This window comes from Leopardus geoffroyi, chromosome A2, assembly GCF_018350155.1.
Source record: "Leopardus geoffroyi isolate Oge1 chromosome A2, O.geoffroyi_Oge1_pat1.0, whole genome shotgun sequence".
Lineage (NCBI taxonomy): Eukaryota > Metazoa > Chordata > Mammalia > Carnivora > Felidae > Leopardus > Leopardus geoffroyi.
Window position 1 is genome coordinate 5,511,006 of NC_059331.1, and position 18,326 is coordinate 5,529,331.

General features: G+C 54.9%; 1 protein-coding gene and 1 long non-coding RNA gene across 15 annotated transcripts in view; one reads left to right on the forward strand and one right to left on the reverse strand.

Annotated features, from left to right (window-relative positions):
• MYO1F (myosin IF) overlaps positions 1-15,778 on the forward strand; it is a 32,968-nt gene extending 17,190 nt beyond the window's left edge. The window contains exons 14-28 of one of the 2 annotated variants that reach the window (XM_045491792.1): positions 258-425; positions 1,121-1,206; positions 3,800-3,881; positions 5,217-5,323; positions 5,824-5,922; positions 6,023-6,167; positions 11,206-11,320; positions 11,416-11,585; positions 12,530-12,675; positions 13,061-13,207; positions 13,320-13,468; positions 13,942-14,025; positions 14,574-14,769; positions 14,856-15,025; positions 15,693-15,778. In XM_045491792.1, coding sequence (XP_045347748.1) covers positions 258-425; positions 1,121-1,206; positions 3,800-3,881; positions 5,217-5,323; positions 5,824-5,922; positions 6,023-6,167; positions 11,206-11,320; positions 11,416-11,585; positions 12,530-12,675; positions 13,061-13,207; positions 13,320-13,468; positions 13,942-14,025; positions 14,574-14,769; positions 14,856-15,025; positions 15,693-15,769 — 1,941 coding nt within the window. In that variant the 3' untranslated portion in view covers positions 15,770-15,778. Of the gene's footprint in view, positions 1-257; positions 426-1,120; positions 1,207-3,799; positions 3,882-5,216; positions 5,324-5,823; positions 5,923-6,022; positions 6,168-11,205; positions 11,321-11,415; positions 11,586-12,529; positions 12,676-13,001; positions 13,208-13,319; positions 13,469-13,941; positions 14,026-14,573; positions 14,770-14,855; positions 15,026-15,692 lie in introns of those variants that run through there. The other variant, XR_006715655.1, reaches the window with a different exon arrangement.
• Positions 1-17,580, reverse strand: part of LOC123605223 — a 63,965-nt gene extending 46,385 nt beyond the window's left edge. For 9 of the 13 annotated variants that reach the window (XR_006715668.1, XR_006715660.1, XR_006715665.1 and 6 more), the window contains exons 1-2: positions 6,674-7,152; positions 4,420-4,576 (exon numbers count right to left, since the gene is read on the reverse strand). This is a non-coding gene — a long non-coding RNA (uncharacterized LOC123605223). Of the gene's footprint in view, positions 1-4,419; positions 4,577-6,673; positions 7,153-7,175; positions 7,290-7,619; positions 7,668-9,293; positions 9,506-17,044; positions 17,142-17,428 lie in introns of those variants that run through there. The other 4 variants (XR_006715662.1, XR_006715663.1, XR_006715661.1 and 1 more) reach the window with 4 other exon arrangements.
• Positions 17,581-18,326: the final 746 nt, after the last annotated feature.

Here is an 18,326-nt window from a genome sequence, read left to right on the forward strand (position 1 = left end):
CAGAGACAGAGGAAGGGGTCAGGCTGACAGGTCCCCCACCAGGTCATCCCAGTCTGGGAGAAGGGGCGAGGATCCCCGGTGGGGTTCCTCACCCCGTCCTGCCCCCCCAGCTAGCTTCCACAGCCACTCCCCACCCCCCATTTTTGCTCTTGAATGTGGAAGCCCCGCCTCCTCCACTCCCTCCGCGATCAGGGGAGCCGGATGGGGGCAGGGCCCCCCGCCAGGCTGAGCCACCCGCCCGCCTCCCCCACCCGCAGAGCCCCCCAGGCATCATGAGCGTCCTGGACGACGTGTGCGCCACCATGCACGCCACGGGCGGCGGCGCCGACCAGACCCTGCTGCAGAAGCTGCAGGCGGCAGTGGGCACCCACGAGCACTTCAACAGCTGGAGCTCAGGCTTCGTCATCCACCACTACGCGGGCAAGGTGCGCGGTGCCCCGCCCCCGGCCGGCCGCAGCCTCCCAGCCCCCTGGTGAAAGGAGCCTGCAGGGAACCCCGGTCAGAGCTGCAGAACTCCAGCGACCCCCTTCTCCACCCCTCCCACGCACCCCCAGGAACTGGCCTGGGGCCCCCACCGTGTTCCTTCAGCCAGACCTGCAGAAACCCACTGGCCCCCCCGACCAAGGTCACAGCTCTCCTTACTCCCAGCGCAGCTCCCACTAACAGGGCGGAAACTCCCTCCCATTGACCCCACGTCGTGCACCGGACCCTCCCCCGCAATCTGAGCTGCAAACCCCACTAACCCCTGACCCAGGACACGGCCTTCCAACTCAAACTCTTAAGGCCTACGCGGCAAGCCGCTACCCTCCAAAATGGGCTGGAGCCCCCTCCGGACCCCTACCCAAGACTCTAGAAATCCGCTGGCCTCTGACCCTGGCCACGGTCTTCCACCCCGCAATTGACAGGACTACAGACTCTCCCACTGACCTTCGGTGGTCAGCGGACACCCCCAGGGACCCCCTGCCCAGGCTGGAGCCCCCTGCCCCTTATTGTGAACTATAGGTACCCCCCGATCCTGTCAGCCCAGAGCAGGCCCCCACAGGCCCCCTGACCGCCTGGGCTGCAAGCAGCACCCCTCAGGTCTCGGCCCCGCATTCGCCCCAACCCTGTCTCCCTCCAGGTCTCCTACGATGTTAACGGCTTCTGCGAGAGGAACCGGGACGTCCTGTTCTCTGACCTCATAGAGCTGATGCAGACCAGTGAGCAGTGAGTGACCTCCGGGGACACATCCTCCTAGGGATTGTGGGGAGGCCGGGGACCACTCCGTCTTCCCCAGAGCTCCCATCACGCCGCAGACTTTGTGAGTGTGGCTGTCCACAGGGACGGTGTTTCTAGTGACTGGTTAGCCCCCCGAGGCCCACAGGAAGAAGTGAGGAAAGCCCTCAGAGCTCCTTCTGGCCCATCCAGTGCTCCCCTGCGCCAACCCAATCCACGTGGGGTGTGGACGGTTTCCCCGGTTACACCGTGAGAACACAGCACGCCCTGCATTTTTCCGTGTTAACACATATGGACCCATGGCTCCCATCTCCCTGACCGAAGCTGCATGCCGGCGTCCATTTTTTGCCTTTTTAACCTCAAAAATTTGTCCAGGCTCTGCTGTGTGCCAGGCACGATTTGAACCTGTGGGGACGGAGGACCGGACAGGTCGGAGAACACGGCTGCTCTCACTGAGTGGAGAGCCACGCGAGGAGACAGGTGTTGAACTAGGGGAAAAAAAAGGCAAATAGAATATAGTGTCGCATGAGAGTCGTAAGACAGTGGTCCGTAAAAGGCTGAAATTATGGCTCCTGAACACCCTTGGAGCTGCCTACAAATGCGGCACCTCAGACCCCACCCCACACCCACTAAATCAGAATCTGCATTTCAACGTGACGCCCCTGATGCCTCCTCGAGGGCCACGTGCACATTTGAACTTGAGATCCAATGATCTAGACCGGCACTGTCCCTCGTACCCCACATCCACGTAGAATCCGAGCCACACGCATCATGACTTTCAAACAGCTGTGTCCAGGTACAACTTGCATGCCATTAAATGCGCTCGCCTCGAGAAGGGATTTTTAGCCAGCGCGTAGGATTGTACAACCATGACCCCTACCCGTCTGGGAACATCTGCATCACGCCAGAAAGATCCCTCGTGCCAAACTGCACCCAAACCTTATTCCCAGTATGTGTGCAATTTTAAATTCCCTAGTGCACACTGAAAAGGTAGAAAGGTGGGGGCGCCTGGGTGGCTCAGTCGGTGAAGCGTCTGACTCTTGATTTCGGCTCAGGTCATGATCTCGAGGTTCGTGAGTTCGAGCCCCATGTCGGGCTCTGTGCTGATGGCTCAGAGCCTGGAGCCTGCTTGGGATTCTGTCTCTACTCCTCCCTGGCTCGCTCTCTCTCTCTCTCTCTCTCTCTCAAAATAAATAAACTTAAAATAAATTAATTAAAGTAAAAATCAAATAAATACGGAAAGTAAAAAAGGTGAATAGGTGACATTAAAAAATATTTTCTTAAGCCCAACATACCGCAAATATCATTTCAATATATAATCCATATAAAAATTATCCATGAATGAGTATGAATTAATTATGAATGGATGAACTACATCCTCTTTCCCCATATTGTGGTACTCTGTGAAATCTTCTATGGATTTAACACTCACAGCGCATCATGATTTAGACAGGCCGGGTCTCAAGGGCCTCGAGAACCACAGGTGACCAGGGGCCGCCATATTGGAAAGGACAGAGCGGTCGTTCTCAAAGTAGGGTTCCTGGGCCAGCAGCAGCAGTATCGGCTGGGAACTCGCTAGAAATTATGGGGCCCCAGCCCAGATGTGTGAATGAGAAACTCAAGAGGGATGAGGTGGGGCCCAGCCATCCGTGTTTTAACAAGCTCTCCTGGCCATTCCAGTATCCACTGAAGCAAGCATTGAAAAGGAAAACTAAGGTGATAAAGGGCTGGAGATTGTGGTAGGCATCACTCTTAGCAGTGGAGGGACAGAGAGAGAGGGAGAGAGAGAATCCCAAGCAGGCTCTGCACTGTCAGCGCTGAGCCCCATGCGGGGCTCGAACGCACGAACCTTGAGATCATGACCTGAGCTGAAGTCAAGAGTCAGACGCTCAACCGGCGCCCCTCACTTTCTTTTACTTTCTAATCGTGATAAAATACACACAATATAAAATTTACCTTTTCACCGTTCGGAACTGAACAGTTCGGTGGCCTTAAGGCACATTCACAACGTCGGGCAACCATCCCTACTCTCTAATTCCAGGGCGTTTTCATCTTCCCAAATATGTACCGATCGAGCAGTCCACTCATCCTGGGCTGTGATGGTCAGGGAAGGTCCCCCGGAGATGAGGGAGAGAATTGTGAATGTGCCAGGGCGTCTAACCAATCCCCTGCTGAGGGGCGATGTGACTGTGTCCATCATGGCGACCACAGGCAGGGTCACAGCAGCAGGCTCCCTTGTCTGTGGCTCTTTGCACACGCACGTGAGCCTGTGCACGTAGGATCGTTCCCGAAAGGGGACCTGCCCCTGTTGCCGGAGATGCCGCATCCCTTGATAGGTGTTCGTACTTAATTTAACTTTGTTCTATTTTAGTTGCTACCCAGGCCAAGCGTGGTCACCGAGGCAGAAGGAACAGGTGCAAACAAATCAAACCGAAAGGACAAAAGCAACTCCCCGGTTCTCAGCATCACACCCCCCACACTCAGGGAGAACTACGCTTTGCAGCGCGTCCTCTAGGTCACGGGCGTCTAGGTAGCCTCCCCTCTGGGAGAGGGCACCTCTAACTCCCCTGTGCCCCCTGCCCAGGGCCTTCCTCCGCATGCTGTTTCCTGAGAAGCTGGATGCAGACAAGAAGGGCCGCCCCAGCACCGCCGGCTCCAAGATCAAGGTGGGTCCCGGGCAGGAGGGGAGGAGCTGGGCCCGGGGAGGGCTGGGGACGGTTCTCCACTCATCCCAGCCTCTGTCTCTCCTGCGTCCTGGGGCCTCTGCCCCTCTCTCTGGCACCCTCTGTCCAGCACGGTCTTCTTCCAACTCTGGGGGTAGGGGGGGTTCTACCAGCTTCCTTGATGTCCCCCTGACTCCCTAAATCCAAACTGAACCGTCCATCATCTTAAAAATTTTTTGGCCTTTTGGCTATGTGCCACTTGGATTGTGGGGGAAAATACGTAAAATGGACCGTCTTAACCACTGCTAAGCGCGTAGCTCAGGGGCATCGAGCACACTCACACTGGGCCACCATCCCTACCATCCGTGCCCAGGACTTTTTCATCTTCCCAAACTGAGACTCTGTCCCCATGGAGCACTGGCTCCCCGCCCCCTGCCTCACCCCCGACTCCCACTATCTTTTCTGTCCTGCGGACGGGACTCCTCTAGGGACCTCCCGTGAGTGGAATCAGGCAGGACGTGTCCTTCTGTGTCTGGCTTACCTCACTCAGCGTCACGTCCTCCAGGTTCGTCCCTGTTGTAGCTGGGGTCAGGACAGCCTTCCTTTTTAAGGCTGAAGAATCTTCCAGTGTACGAACGGGCCACATTCTTCCTATCCGCGCCTCCGTGGATGGACCCTCGGTTGCTTTCCCCTTTTACCTAGTGAATAGTGCGACGATCCACTGGGTGGCCCATCCTGAAAACATTTTAATGACCATGCCTCGAGCACTCGGTACTGGCAGCAAATGCGGGGACGCTTTCCGCGCATGGGACTAATCCCACCCGGGGGACGGGGGGACCAAGGCTCAGAGAAGCACCGTCACTGGCCCCGATCACACAGCAGAGGACTCTCCTGCCGCTCCCTCCGATCCCCCCACCTGGGACGATTCCCTTTCTAGTCTCCTCCAAGGGACTAAAATGCACAAGGCTGGCCTCTCAGGCACACACGCATGATTCCCTGCTCCCGGAGGACCGGCTCCCCGAAGGACAGGCAGAAATGTTCTGTGCACGTGTTCTGAGCGCTCGGCTGGCCACCCGCAAATGTTTGCTGAGCACTTGTGATGTGCCAGATGGAGCGTTGAGTGCTGTGAACACGAGAGCTCCTCGTCTGAGGTTGTCAACCCTGCACGGGGTGTGCTCATGGAGGTATGCACAGACCAGGGACACCTGACCCCGTGGTGCACTGGGAGCCAGCCCCCACTTCGTGCGTCTCTGCCTCTTGGGTCTGTATCCAGGCTGGGAGGAGAGAGGGTCCGAGGGTCCCATCGCTCCACCGCCCCCACCTTCTCCTCCGCCTCAGAAACAAGCCAATGATCTGGTGGCCACGCTAAAAAGATGTACACCCCACTACATCCGCTGCATCAAGCCCAACGAGACCAAGAAGCCCCGCGACTGGGAGGAGAGCAGGTGACCACCAGCTGGACCCATCCACACTTCCTGTGCCCCCAGACGGACCCCCTCCCTCCAGAACCCGCCCAGGGTCATGGGACTCATCCCAAGACTAACCAGGGCCGACCCCTAGGGCCAGTGCAAACCTCCTCAGGGCCCCGGGTTTATACCTACCACTGACCACGACCATCCAGACTGCAGGGATGACCCAGGAACTAGCCCAGTCCCCTCAGTCCCCAAACCCTAGGACGCACCCCTAGGGTGAACTCTGGAACTGACCACAGAACTGTCACAGACCCCTCCCTCCCCAGAAGCTGAGTCCCCACCCCCACAGCACTGACTCCCAGGCTGACCCCTGGCACCGGCACTGAAGTCACCCCCCCCGCCCACACTGCCCCCGGCGCGAATCCAGACCCACTGGGCCCCACGTCTGCTCCTTCCAGCCCTGCCCAGCAGCAGCCACCCACTCCCAGGACCAGGAGTACCCCGCAGGGGACTCAAAGTGCCTTCCCCTTTAGGGTCAAGCACCAGGTGGAGTACCTGGGCCTGAAGGAGAACATCAGAGTACGCCGGGCTGGCTTTGCCTACCGTCGCCAATTCTCCAAGTTCCTGCAGAGGTGAGGTGCCCCCGCCCACCCCTGGCCCTAACTGCCACCCCGCAGAATATCCACCAGCGGGGACGTGGACTCCAAACCCTCCCACGTCCTCTGCCTCCAGGTACGCCATCCTGACCCCGGAGACGTGGCCACAGTGGCGTGGGGATGAACGTCAGGGGGTCCAGCACCTGCTTCGGGCAGTCAACATGGATCCAGACCAGTACCAGATGGGGAGCACCAAGGTCTTTGTCAAGAACCCTGAGTCGGTGAGTGTGAGAGGCAGACAGACTTCTCCGCCTGAAAAGCGGGGGGAGGAGAAGCCCCCCCCCCCGCCATGCAGGACTGGGGTGAGGATTAGACAAAACGGGAAGTCTCCTGCCCAGTGTGTGGCACATAGCAGGTGCTCAGAAAAACCGGAATTAGCTGGACGGTCCCCTGGTGGCCAGGAGGCAGGTAGGGACACGCGTGGCCACCTGTGGTGACAAGCCCCTTGTGAGGGAGAAGAACTTTCTATCCTTCTTCTCTTTCTGCTTTCTTCCTTTTTAACTTCTATTTCTTTAACGTTTATTTATTTACTTTTGAGAGAGAGAAAGCGAGGGGGGAGGGGCAGAGGGAGAGGGAGAATCCCAAGCAGGCTCCGCACAGTCAGCCCAGAGCCCGATGCGGGGCTCGAACCCACGAACCGTGAGATCATGACCTGAGCCGAAACCAAGAGTCGGACGCTTAACCGGCTGAGCCACCCAGGCGCCCCTTAACTAATTTCTTTCTGTACCTTCTCCTAGCCTGCTTTCTCTGTCCTCTTCCTTCATTGCTTCATGGACACATGGAGTCCCTGGGCTGGAGACTCGTGTCAAAGTGGCGGTTGGCTTATCCCAAGACCTGCCCCAGGCCCCGATCTGTCAAAGAAAACCCTCGTTCTGTACCCTCCAGTGCAGAAATAACCCCTCCAGCACCTTACCGGCCGCTCTCAGCCTTTTCTCAAAAGGTCGGGAGCATCACCTAGCGTACGGGGCCTCTGCCTTCAGGGGAGAAACAAAGTGACGACGACAAATCTGTCTTGGGGACCTACCGGATAGCATTGCGACTCTAGTTAACGGCGCTGTATTATATACTGGCAGGTAGACCTTCAGGGTTCTCACCACAAAAGAAATGGTAACTATGTTATGCGTGGAGGTGCCAGCTGATCTATAGCGGTCACCATTCTGCAATATATACATGTATCCAGTCAACTCCTGTACGCCTTAAATTTACACAATGTCACGCGTCAATTATACCTCAGCAAAGCTGGACAGGGGTAGTTGTTTTTTAAAAAGCAACAATGACAGGGCGCCCAGGTGGCTCCGTTAGGCATCTTGACTTCGGCTCGGGTCATGATCTTGCGGTTCGTGAGTTCGTGTCGGGTGTAGAGATTACTTAAAGATTTAAGTGTAAAGGGGCAGCTGGGTGGCTCAGCTGGTTAAGCATCAGAGTCTCGATTTTGGTGCAGGTCACGACCTCACTGTTCGTGCGATGGAGCCCCGCGTTGGGCTCTGCGCTGACAGTGCAGAGCCTGCTGGGGATTCTCTCTCTCTGTCTCACCCCCTTCATGTGTTTTCTCTCTCAAAACAAATAAATAAAACAAAAAAAAAAAAAAAATGAAGTAAAATAAAATCTTAAAAAAATTAAAAATTAAAAATAAATAAATAAATAGATAGATAGATAGATAGATAGATAAAAACCTGGGTGGCCCAGTAGGTCGAGCGTCCGACTTCAGCTCAGGTCATGATCTCGCAGTCCGTGAACTTGAGCCCCGCATCGGGCTCTGTGCTGACAGTTCAGAGCCTGGAGCGTCCTTCGGATTCTGTGTCTCCCTCTCTCTCGGGCCCTCCCCTGTCTGCACTCTGTCTCTGTTTCTCTCTCAAAAATAAACAAACATTAAAAAAAAAATTTTTTTTTAATAAATAAGGCAGTGCAAAGAATCCCCTAGGGCCTGCCTGGCCACCTGCTGCTATGTGAGGATTGGATGGCAAATCGGGAGTTGGCCTTCTGGATGTGTTGTGCTGGCTCACTACACTCCCACGCAGATCTTATGTTCCCCTGCCTGGACCAAGCTGGATTATTGGCACGCAGCACTTGATCTCAGGGTCGTGTGTTCAAGCCCCACATTGGGCATAAAACTTACTTTAAATTTTTTTTTTTTCAAAGTTTATTTATTTTTGGGACAGAGAGAGACAGAGCATGAACGGGGGAGGGGCAGAGAGAGAGGGAGACACAGAATCAGAAACAGGCTCCAGGCTCTGAGCCATCAGCCCAGAGCCCGACGCGGGGCTCGAACTCACGGACCGCGAGATCGCGACCTGGCTGAAGTCGGACGCTTAACCGACTGCGCCACCCAGGCGCCCCTAAAACTTACTTTAAAAAAAAGAAAGAAAACAAAAGAAAACAAAAGGAAAAGGAAAAGGAAAGGAAAGAAAGAAAAGAAGAAAAGAAAAGAAAAGAAAAGAAAAGAAAAGAAAAGAAAAGAAAAAAGAAAAGAAAAGAAAAGAAAAGAAAAGAAAAGAAAAGAAAAGAAAAAAAGAAAAGAAAAGAAAAAAAGAGAAAGAAGAAAATAAGTCTGTTTCGGGAGGTCGGGTTCTCTGTCCCCCAAACTTGTCTGTACCGATCTCTAGAGCTTTCCCTATGGATGTGCTCTGCTCCAAGAAATGAGAACAGTCTGGAATTGCATCCAGAGTAGATCTTTTTACTGACAGAAACTAGCATCACAAACCAAAATTGCCCATGACTGGAACTAATCGGGAACAATTCAAATTGTAGCAGTTGAGAAAGAAAGGGAGGGAGGGTCAGAAAAAGAGGATGGGAGAGACAGAGAAAGAGAATCCATCCTGTTACAGGCAGTTTGCAAAATCTGACTCCGAAACAAACGTGTAAAAATTGACACTGGGAAAAAACAAACAAACAAACAAACAAAAACAGAGTCAACAAGGCTAGCACTGGCTAAGGCTATCTAAGGTAAAATCATATTCTGACGAAAATTATTTCCATGGCCGGAAACAATGAAATTCACACAGGGAAAAGTTTGGTGGAAAAATGTTGTAAGGAAAAACAAGACTGAAAATTTGCACAGGAAAAAAACTGGATACAGTTTTGTAACTGTTTATAACTATGCTGTATCACAATTGATCAAAAAATTAAGTTACCCTAACGGAGGTGGGGACTCTGTCAGCCAGCCCACATTGGGATGATGCTGATTTGAATTTGGCTCCTTGTACACATGGACTCAAACTATCCTTGGCTGTTTCACACACCTGCTGGCCTTCCCTGCCCGTCACGCTGCGTGTGTTCCTTTCCTGTGGCTGCTGTAGTGAAGTACCACCGACTGGATGGCTTAACCCAACAGAAATTCATTTTCTCACGTTTCTGGACGCTGGAAATCCAAAATCAATGTGTCCGCGGGGCCACGGTCCCTCTCAAGTCTGCAGGGAAGAGCCTTCCTTGACTCTCCCTAACTTCTGGTGGGTGCCAGCCATCCTTGCCATTCTTGATCACTCCAGTCTCTACCTCTGTCATCACACGACCTTCTCTGTGTCTGGGTCCAAATTTCCCTCTTCTTATAAAGAAACCAAATCATACTTGATTGAGGGAGGGCCCACCCCCACCCACCCCCACCCCCACCCCCACCCCACTGTAGCATGACTTCATTTTAACTTGATTACATCTGCAAAGACCCTCTTTCCAGGTAAGGTCACATTCACAGGTTCTGGGTGGACATGAATTTTGGGGAAACACTATTCAACCCAGCACACCAGGATAGGCTCACATTGGGGTTCTGTCTCACCCACCTTAAGCACACCCTGATCGGCCCTCTGCATATGAAGGAGACGAATTTCAAACTCTGTGGACAGGAAGATTCCTCTCCCAACAACGAACACAAATCCCCTTCCCTGAGCAGAAATAACGAGGTTGGAGGACACTTGTCTCATCTGCCCTAAACAGCTAAGGGAAAGAGGACTCCTGGCTGACCGGCCCGCCCTGCTTCTGTGAGGCTGGTCTCCCTTTATTCCTACCTGTCATCCCCTCAGCGAACTGCAAAATGCACCTACTGCCCCCCAGGCAGTAGTTGGACACGCGTTGTACACAGACCCACTGACCCACAGGATATCAGCCTGAGAAACAAAACGATACAGAAACGCCACTCGATTCCCTGCAGGATGTAAAGCTGCAGTCGTGGTGGTTTTTTGTTTTTTTTTTTCCTGGTGAAGACTCCCCACCTTCCATGAACATTTGTAAACACCCACAGCTTTAAAAGTCCTCCAAGGTATGTTTTTTAAAGTGCATTTGAGCCAAGTATCTGCAGAATTATTTTAGTCCCTGCAGGGACCCCTGGGGTTTCATCAGCCGTCAACCATCTTGGTCAGCAAAGCAGGCAGCCAGGCTTTAAGCAGTGATGTGATGTCAGTGCATTTGACAAATCCCTCTGGGTGACATGCTAATTATTTTTCTAAAGGATGCCTAATTTTATTTTCAATAGTTTCCATTTCAGTATTGCCCTGACTGACAGTGCTGTCCCTTTTATTGCTAAATTTCTGTTTGAATGACAATGTTCCCGAGCCATCTGTCCTACTGCAATAGGTTGTCCTGTTCTCGGACCAGCACCCCCATTGTTCTTATTACTGTAGATTTATAACTTCATATCCAGTGAGTTCCTCTCCTTGATAAGTTCGCTGCTATTATTCTAAGTGAAGAGACGTCCTTCACGGCATTTCAACTCTGACTCGCACTAAGTTTATACCCTAAATCCCCTCTGGACAGAGACTCTTAAAAGTCAGAAGTCTGCTTTCTGCAAAAAGCTTCTTTTCCAGGGCTGGCATGTATGGCTGTGCAGGTTGTACACTGAACAACCAGATGGTCTCTGGGCACAGCGCAGTCCTGTACATCAGGTTTTCATATTTACAGTATTGTGTTGGTCTTCTAAGATGCACATTGGTTCACATTCCTACCGTCTGTGAAACTGGGGTGCACCACACACGGGCGACATGCCATCCCCTTAATTAGCAGAGTCGGAAACTGTGATGTTATGCCACGTCTGGTGAGCCTGCACAGCTAGTCAGAGGCAGAGTTGGGATTTGAAGCCCACGAGACCAGCCCGCAGTTACAATTTTGCACGGGGGCTTGTGCCCCATATCGGGAGGGAACCCTGGGTCCGGTCGTTTGGAGAAAGAAAAAAATTTTTTGACCGTAGCATCTGTGCACGTGTGCGGGTGCCCATCAGCACGAGCAAGCGGGTGGGGTGAATCGGGAAAGACCCAGCGCCCCTCTTTTGCCCAGCTCTTCCTTCTGGAGGAGATGCGAGAGCGGAAGTTCGATGGCTTTGCCCGCACCATCCAGAAGGCCTGGCGACGCCATGTGGCAGTCCGGAAGTACGAAGAGATGCGGGAGGAAGGTGAGAGCCTGCAGGTGGGAGGCTCAGGGAGGGCACAGACCGACCTGGAGGAGCCAGGCCACAACCTCTGCCCCCCCCACCCGGTATCTCCACAGCGTCCAACATCCTGCTGAACAAGAAGGAGCGGAGACGGAACAGCATCAACCGGAACTTCGTCGGGGACTACCTGGGGCTAGAGGAGCGGCCGGAGCTGCGTCAGTTCCTGGGCAAGAGGGAACGCGTGGACTTCGCTGACTCGGTCACCAAGTACGACCGCCGCTTCAAGGTGAGGCACTAGCAGGTGGACATGTCTGGGACCCTGGCCTCAGGCTGGCATCCCCACCAGAGGGACACCCTCACCCGGCCCAGATACACCCGTCCTGAGGTATACATCCACCCTGCCTAGATACACCTGTCCCATCACAGGTACACCTTCATCCGGCCCAGATACACCTGTCCACAGGTATACATCCACCCTGCCTAGATACACCTGTCCCATCACAGGTACACCTTCATCCGGCCCAGAGACACCTGTCCACAGGTATACATCCACCCTGCCTAGATACACCTGTCCCATCACAGGTACACCTTCATCCGGCCCAGATACACCTGTCCACAGGTATACATCCACCCTGCCTAGATACACCTGTCCCATCACAGGTACACCTTCATCCGGCCCAGAGACACCTGTCCACAGGTATACACTCAAGTAGTGTAGATACATCTGTCTATTAAATATGCCCTCACACAGCCCAGACACATCTGCCCATCACATATAGCTGCACCTGGCCAGACACAGCTGTCCACAATTGCACCCTTACCGCACCCAGAAGCCCTGACCATAGGACCACCCTCACTTATCCCGGACACAACTATCCATTAAGTATACCCTCAGACAGTCTAGATGGATCGGTCAGTTAGCCATACCTTCATCTGGCCCAGATACACCTGTGCACAGGTGCACTCTCACCTGGCCTAGGCACCAACGTCCAGCAGGTACACCCTCACCTATCCTGTACCTGCTCAATGGCCCAGAAACCTCTCTCTAGCCAATACACCCTTACTTAGCCTCCTATTTCTCACATAAGGTAGCTACTCCTATATCTTCACATGGAGGGAAACCCTCAGCTGGCCTGTCCTTCACCACCCCCCTCCCCGAGGCTGATCCCCTAGAGCCAGGCGGCCCATGTCCAGGGCTCCAGCCACCAGCTCTGGTCCTGATCCTCACAGCCCATCAAGAGGGACTTGATTCTGACGCCCAAGTGTGTGTATATGATCGGGCGGGAGAAGGTGAAGAAAGGACCAGAGAAGGGCCAGGTGCGTGAGATCCTGAAGAAGAAGGTGGAGATCCAGGCCCTTCGGGGAGTTTCCCTCAGGTGAGGCCAGGCCCTCGCCTGCCCCACTCACCCTCATCTGCCCCCTGGTCATCCTCAGGTGCCTTCACACTTGTTACCTCATCTGTCACTCCCACCATGCTACCTACCCCTATACCTGTGACCCTCTAGGCCCTACCTGTCACCTTCCCCTGCCCCCACACTCACGATCCCTGTTTGCCAACAGCACCTGTCCCCTCACCTGCCGCTTCTCTCTGACCATCTTCCCCAGCTCCTTGCCATTCCCCGCCCCCCCCCCCCCGCCTTTTCCCCGGGCCTGCGTCACCCCTCACTTGCCTTCACCCGACCCTCCCCGGCGCATCTCACAGGTCAGTCCTGCCACCATCACTACCCCTCTCACCGGCCTTTCCTCCCACCCCGCCCCCAGCACGCGGCAGGACGACTTCTTCATCCTCCAAGAAGACGCGGCCGACAGCTTCCTGGAGAGCGTCTTCAAGACCGAATTCGTCAGCCTCCTGAGCAAGCGCTTCGAGGAGGCGGCGCGGAGGACCCTGCCCCTCACCTTCAGCGACACGTACGCCCCCCCCCCTCCCCGCCCGCGTCCCCGGGCTGGGCTGAGCACGGCGCCCCCTCTCCCACCGCGCTTGGGGAGTGGGCCTCCCCGCAGCTGCCTCCTCTCCCCACAGACTACAGTTCCGAGTGAAGAAGGAGGGCTGGGGCGGAGGTGGCACCCGCAGTGTCACTTTCTCCCGTGGCTCCGGCGACGTGGCTGTGCTCAAGGCTAGCGGCCGGTCCCTCACTGTCTGCGTGGGTGACGGGCTGCCCAAAAGCTCCAGTGAGTCTGCGCAGAACTGGAGGGCGGAGCCAAGGAGGCGGGACCTGTGGGGGCGGGGCCAGCGAGGGGGTACAAATCAAGGCCGTGGGGCCGGGTCGAGAGCAGGTGAGGGCCGTGGAGGGGTGAGTCTGGAGATATTTAATAGGGAGGTCGCAGCCACGGAGAGGGCTGGGTCAGCGAGGTAACCAATGAGTGGGAGAGAAATGTGGAGGAGGCGGGGCCACGGAAGCGATTTCCCCCCCCCCACTATGGGCGGGACCAGAGAGCCAGGCCAATGAGAGGTGAGTCCTGGGGGGAGGAGCCAATTACTGGGCAGAGCCAGGGTTCCAGGGTCGGTGCTGATGGGACAGCCAGTGAGTCTGAGGGGGCGGGGCCCGGGGCGGAGCCACAGGGTAGACTGGACTTGTGGGCGGGGCCAAGAGCCTGCTGCGGTCCGGCCACCGTTCAAATTCCCATGTCCTTTCCCCTTTCAGAGCCTACACGGAAGGGAATGGCCCAGGGAAGACCTCGAAGGGCAGCCCAGGCCCCCACCCGGGCAGCCCCTGGGCCTCCCAGAGGTGAGAAGACGTGTCTTCCCTTGTCTTTTGTGTGCTCCATGACTTAAGCCAGACCTGCTGTCAGCAGAGTGGGCCACTCTGTTCTCTGCCCAGAGCTCTCCATAGCTCCCCATCTTCCACAAAATACAGACTGAGCTTAGTTTGATATTCAAAACCCTTCAGAATCCAACCCTAGCTAACCACCGACCTCTTCTGTCTTCCCATCTTCGACTCCTGTCATGCAAGCTACATCTTATTTTGCCAATTTAACCAATTTGTTCTTATCTCCAAGCCTTTGCTAGGGCTCTTTGCTCCTCTGGTCTCCCAAATTCTCTCTCAGCTTGACCTCCTATTCATCCTCCAAGACCCACCCACAAAAGCCCTCCTACAGAACAGGATGGAGGAAATCTTAACCCCTGAAGGGCCTCCCTCTGGGCCAGCACTTACCATGCTGAGTCGAGCATGTAGCTGGCTGCCTTCTCCCTCAGATGAGGAACTTGGAGCCAAATCCTCCCCAAATCCTCCTACCATCACCCTGATAAATGCCCCCACTCTTGCTCCTGCCGCAGGCCTGGACCGCAATGATGTGCCCCCCTTGGCCAGAAGGGGGGACCTGCCCCTAGAGATCCCATCTGGAGGGGGCTTCCAGCAGCCTCCCCGGGGCCCTCCGTCGTCAGCCCTGAGGGCCAGCAGACGCCCCCGGGCACGGCCCCCCTCGGAGCACAACACAGAATTCCTTAACGTGCCTGACCAGGGTGTGGCAGGGTAGGTGAGGAAAGAGGGCAGCCCCAGGATGTGCACAGGGGGCAGGGGAGTGTCTGGACTCTGATGGGCGCTCCCTGTGCCCACAGCATGCAGAGGAAGCGCAGTGTGGGGCAGCGACCTGTGCCGGGCGTGGGCCGACCCAAGCCCCAGCCTCGGACGCATGGCCCACGGTGCCGGGCCCTGTACCAGTATGTGGGCCAAGACGTGGACGAGCTGAGCTTCAACGTGAACGAGGTCATCGAGATCCTCATGGAAGGTGTGTGTGTGAACCCCCCCATTCCTGCTCTCCTGCAACCCCCCCCCCCCCATTCTCCCGAGGAGAACAGAAGCAACCAGACCCATCTGGAGATATTCTCTTCCGGGCCAGTGGCTGCATACGCTCAAAGGCCTTGGGTCTGGAGGTTCCCTCCTAAGCCACTCTGGGGACCTGGCCTCACAGCAGCACACCCAATCCCTGGGCCTCATTTTTCTCTCCTGTCAAGCACAGGGCTAATAGCAGAACCTACCTCAAGAGACCCCTCATGAGTAAAAAATGGGTCATGCCCAGATGACCCAGGCCACCTCCTACCTTAGTCCCCTGGGCTGCCCCCAGAGGGGCTTGGGACTCAACAGCACCCCCTGCGGGTAAATGGGGAGCCCCAACGGGGTTATTAACTGGTCCATCATGGGGAGTGTGGGGAGGCGCCTGTAGGAAGAGACGATGAGGGAAGAGCACAAGAGAGTGGTCTAGAATGTGACAGAGTGTGAGGCAGTGGCAGGAAAACCATGTGTCCATCCCTCCCTCCCTTCCATCTGTGGACAGTTCTCTTCAGCGTCTGCCTTCTGCCACGCCAGTGGAAATGAATAAGACAGGTGCAGAGCCAGCATGAAAGCTGTCTCCCGGGCAAGTGGGGTGCCGCCTCACACTCCCTTCGCACCCACAGATTCCTCTGGCTGGTGGAAAGGCCGGCTGCATGGCCAGGAGGGCCTCTTCCCAGGAAACTACGTGGAGAAGATCTGAGAGATCTGAGAGAGAATCTGAGAGAAGATCTGAGCCCCGGATTCTGCCTCCTGCCTGACTGCCTGCCAGGCCCTGCCGGCAGGGGCCTCGTTTTCCTTGGCCGCATTGGCCAGAAGGTCCAGTCCTGTGGCATCCAGCCCAGCCCAGGCTCTGGGTCACCACTGGGGCTGCGGCTCACCCTTGCAGCCACTGCAGGGCCCTGGCCTCCCCCAGGTCACAAGCATTGCCTCCTGGGTCAAACAGGGCTAACATCAGCATCTACCTCCCAGCTGCCTTGTGCATATACATGAGTTGTGTCCCGTGGGCCAAGTGCCAAGCACAGTTGGGGGCACACCTTGACAGGTGAGATCCGCTCCCCTCTTTCTCTCACCACTGAGGCAATAAACATTGGCCAGGTGAAAGCGTGGATTAATTTACTGAGCGTTAACAAGAACTACCATCTCACAACCCCATGAGGGAGGTGCCCCAAATATACCCCAATTGCAGGTGAAAAAAAATGGAGGCTGGGAGAAGTTTCATCATGTGCCCAAGATTCCACGGAGCCAAGCCTTGAACTCATGTATGCCCCCACCTGGCCTCTCCCAAAGCTGGAGTTTGCTCACTCACTGGCTCACCCACTGTTGGCTATGTGCATCCCTGCTTTCCTGCAGAAAATGGTCTGGTGGGTCCTGTCAGCTTTGAATCTGCAGCCCCCAGACCCACCTGGGACCTGCCTGGACCCTGAGGAGGGAGGCAGGTCCCACACAACCCCTCACAATGCACCCTGGGCCACCCCCGGCCCCTGCCCCCCACCCCATGTCTGTGCCTTCTTAGCTCTCACTCACTTGGGGTCAGGACTGGTTCTGATATTCAATGGCCCTGGCTTTCTGCACTTATTGTTATGAATTTAGGGGATCAGCCTGGCTACTTGTCTCCCCAGATGTTTCCAAATCAGTGATGGAGTCTGAGCCTTTCAGAACTCTCTGCAGACACAGCTGGAAACTGCTGGGGGTCCTGCCATGGTCTGAGTGTAAGGATCCTGACTTTCCAGATGGACACCCACTCTGTGCTCAGCCCTCAAAGGGCAGCCAGTCCAGGAGAGACAGAGCCAGACTCCTGGTGTCAGGACTGGGCCAGAGAAGGGCCAGGGGCAGGGGGAGGGAATGCAGAGAAGGAGCGGGCATTGCTGGAGGAGCCAAGAGATGGAAGAAAAGGGTTGGCGTGAGCAGATCTTGATGGCAAACACCACATACACCGATCTCCACTGTGACAGAAGTCCGGGCAGAGGACACCTACCCATGGGAGATGAGGTGTCAGTGCAAGACTGTCCAGCAGAACCTTCTGCAGGTCTGAACCCTCTCTCTTCTGTACCTATCTTGGGAAGCTGAGCGGGCTGGAAACAAACAAACAAACAAATCACAAGGTTGCAACTGGTCCTCACCAACTCTTTTATTAGCCAACAATTATACAAAAGCATTTAACCGGTCGCTTGAATGTCCCTGGTTTCCTCTGTCTCTGGCGTTTGCCCCTCCACTGCCCAACCACCACTGTGTAGCTCTCTATGACACTTAAATGCTAGGACAGGCTGGGGAGGAACTGCATAAGCCACCAACCTCATCAGCTGGGCATTTCCTGGAGAGGACTCGGGGCTTCCGCCTCCCTTCTCTGTCCCTGAATCACCATGCAGGTTGCCTGCCCCTTGATATTTTGGGGTACAGCCCTGGGGCCCCATTGCCATGGCAGTCAGCCCATTTGCAGGAAGTAGCACATTCTGGGCCTCACATCTAGGTTACAGCATCTTCAGACTGCAAACCTCAGAATCACCTTGGCCCTGCCCACTCCACAGCCCCACATCCTGTTGACTTCTAGAATTTCTTAAGCCTGGCCCCTCCTCTCCCTTCCTTGGGTGGCCTGTCCTTCTGAGGCCTCACCCCACTCTTCCCCAGATTGCACCAACCCCCCTCCACACACAAAGGCACCTCCACCCAGCACCAAATGATCTGTTTGGGTTTTGTGTTAAGTTTATTTATTCTGAGAGAGGGAGAGAGAGAGACAGAGAGAGCCACCAGGGGAAGGGCAGAGAGAGAGAGAGAGAGAGAGGGAGAGAGAGAGAGAATCCTAAGCAGGCTCCATACCCAGTGTAGAGCCCGACACGGGTCTTGATCTCGCGAACCATGAGATCATGACCTGAGCCAAAATCAAAAGTTGGATGCTTAACCAACTGAGCCACCCAGGTGCCCCAAATTATCTGTTGTTGTTTTTTATGAGTTTTTAACTGTATTAATGACAAATAAAAAAAACATTTTTTTTAATTCAAACAGCACGTGTGAAAAGTCTGTCTCACCCTCACTTGAAAATCTGTTCCCCTCCCCAGTTTTTTAATGTCTCCTTCCAATAGTATCTCTGCATATAAAGGCACATAGGTACATCTTATGTACACAGATGAAAATACACTGCACATAAAGTCTATACTTGCCCAGAACTCAAGAGACACCTCTTGAATATTACACAATGTATTATAGAGATCTGAGATCAAAGATCCACTTTACCATCCCCCCAATTGCCCACCCTCCAAACA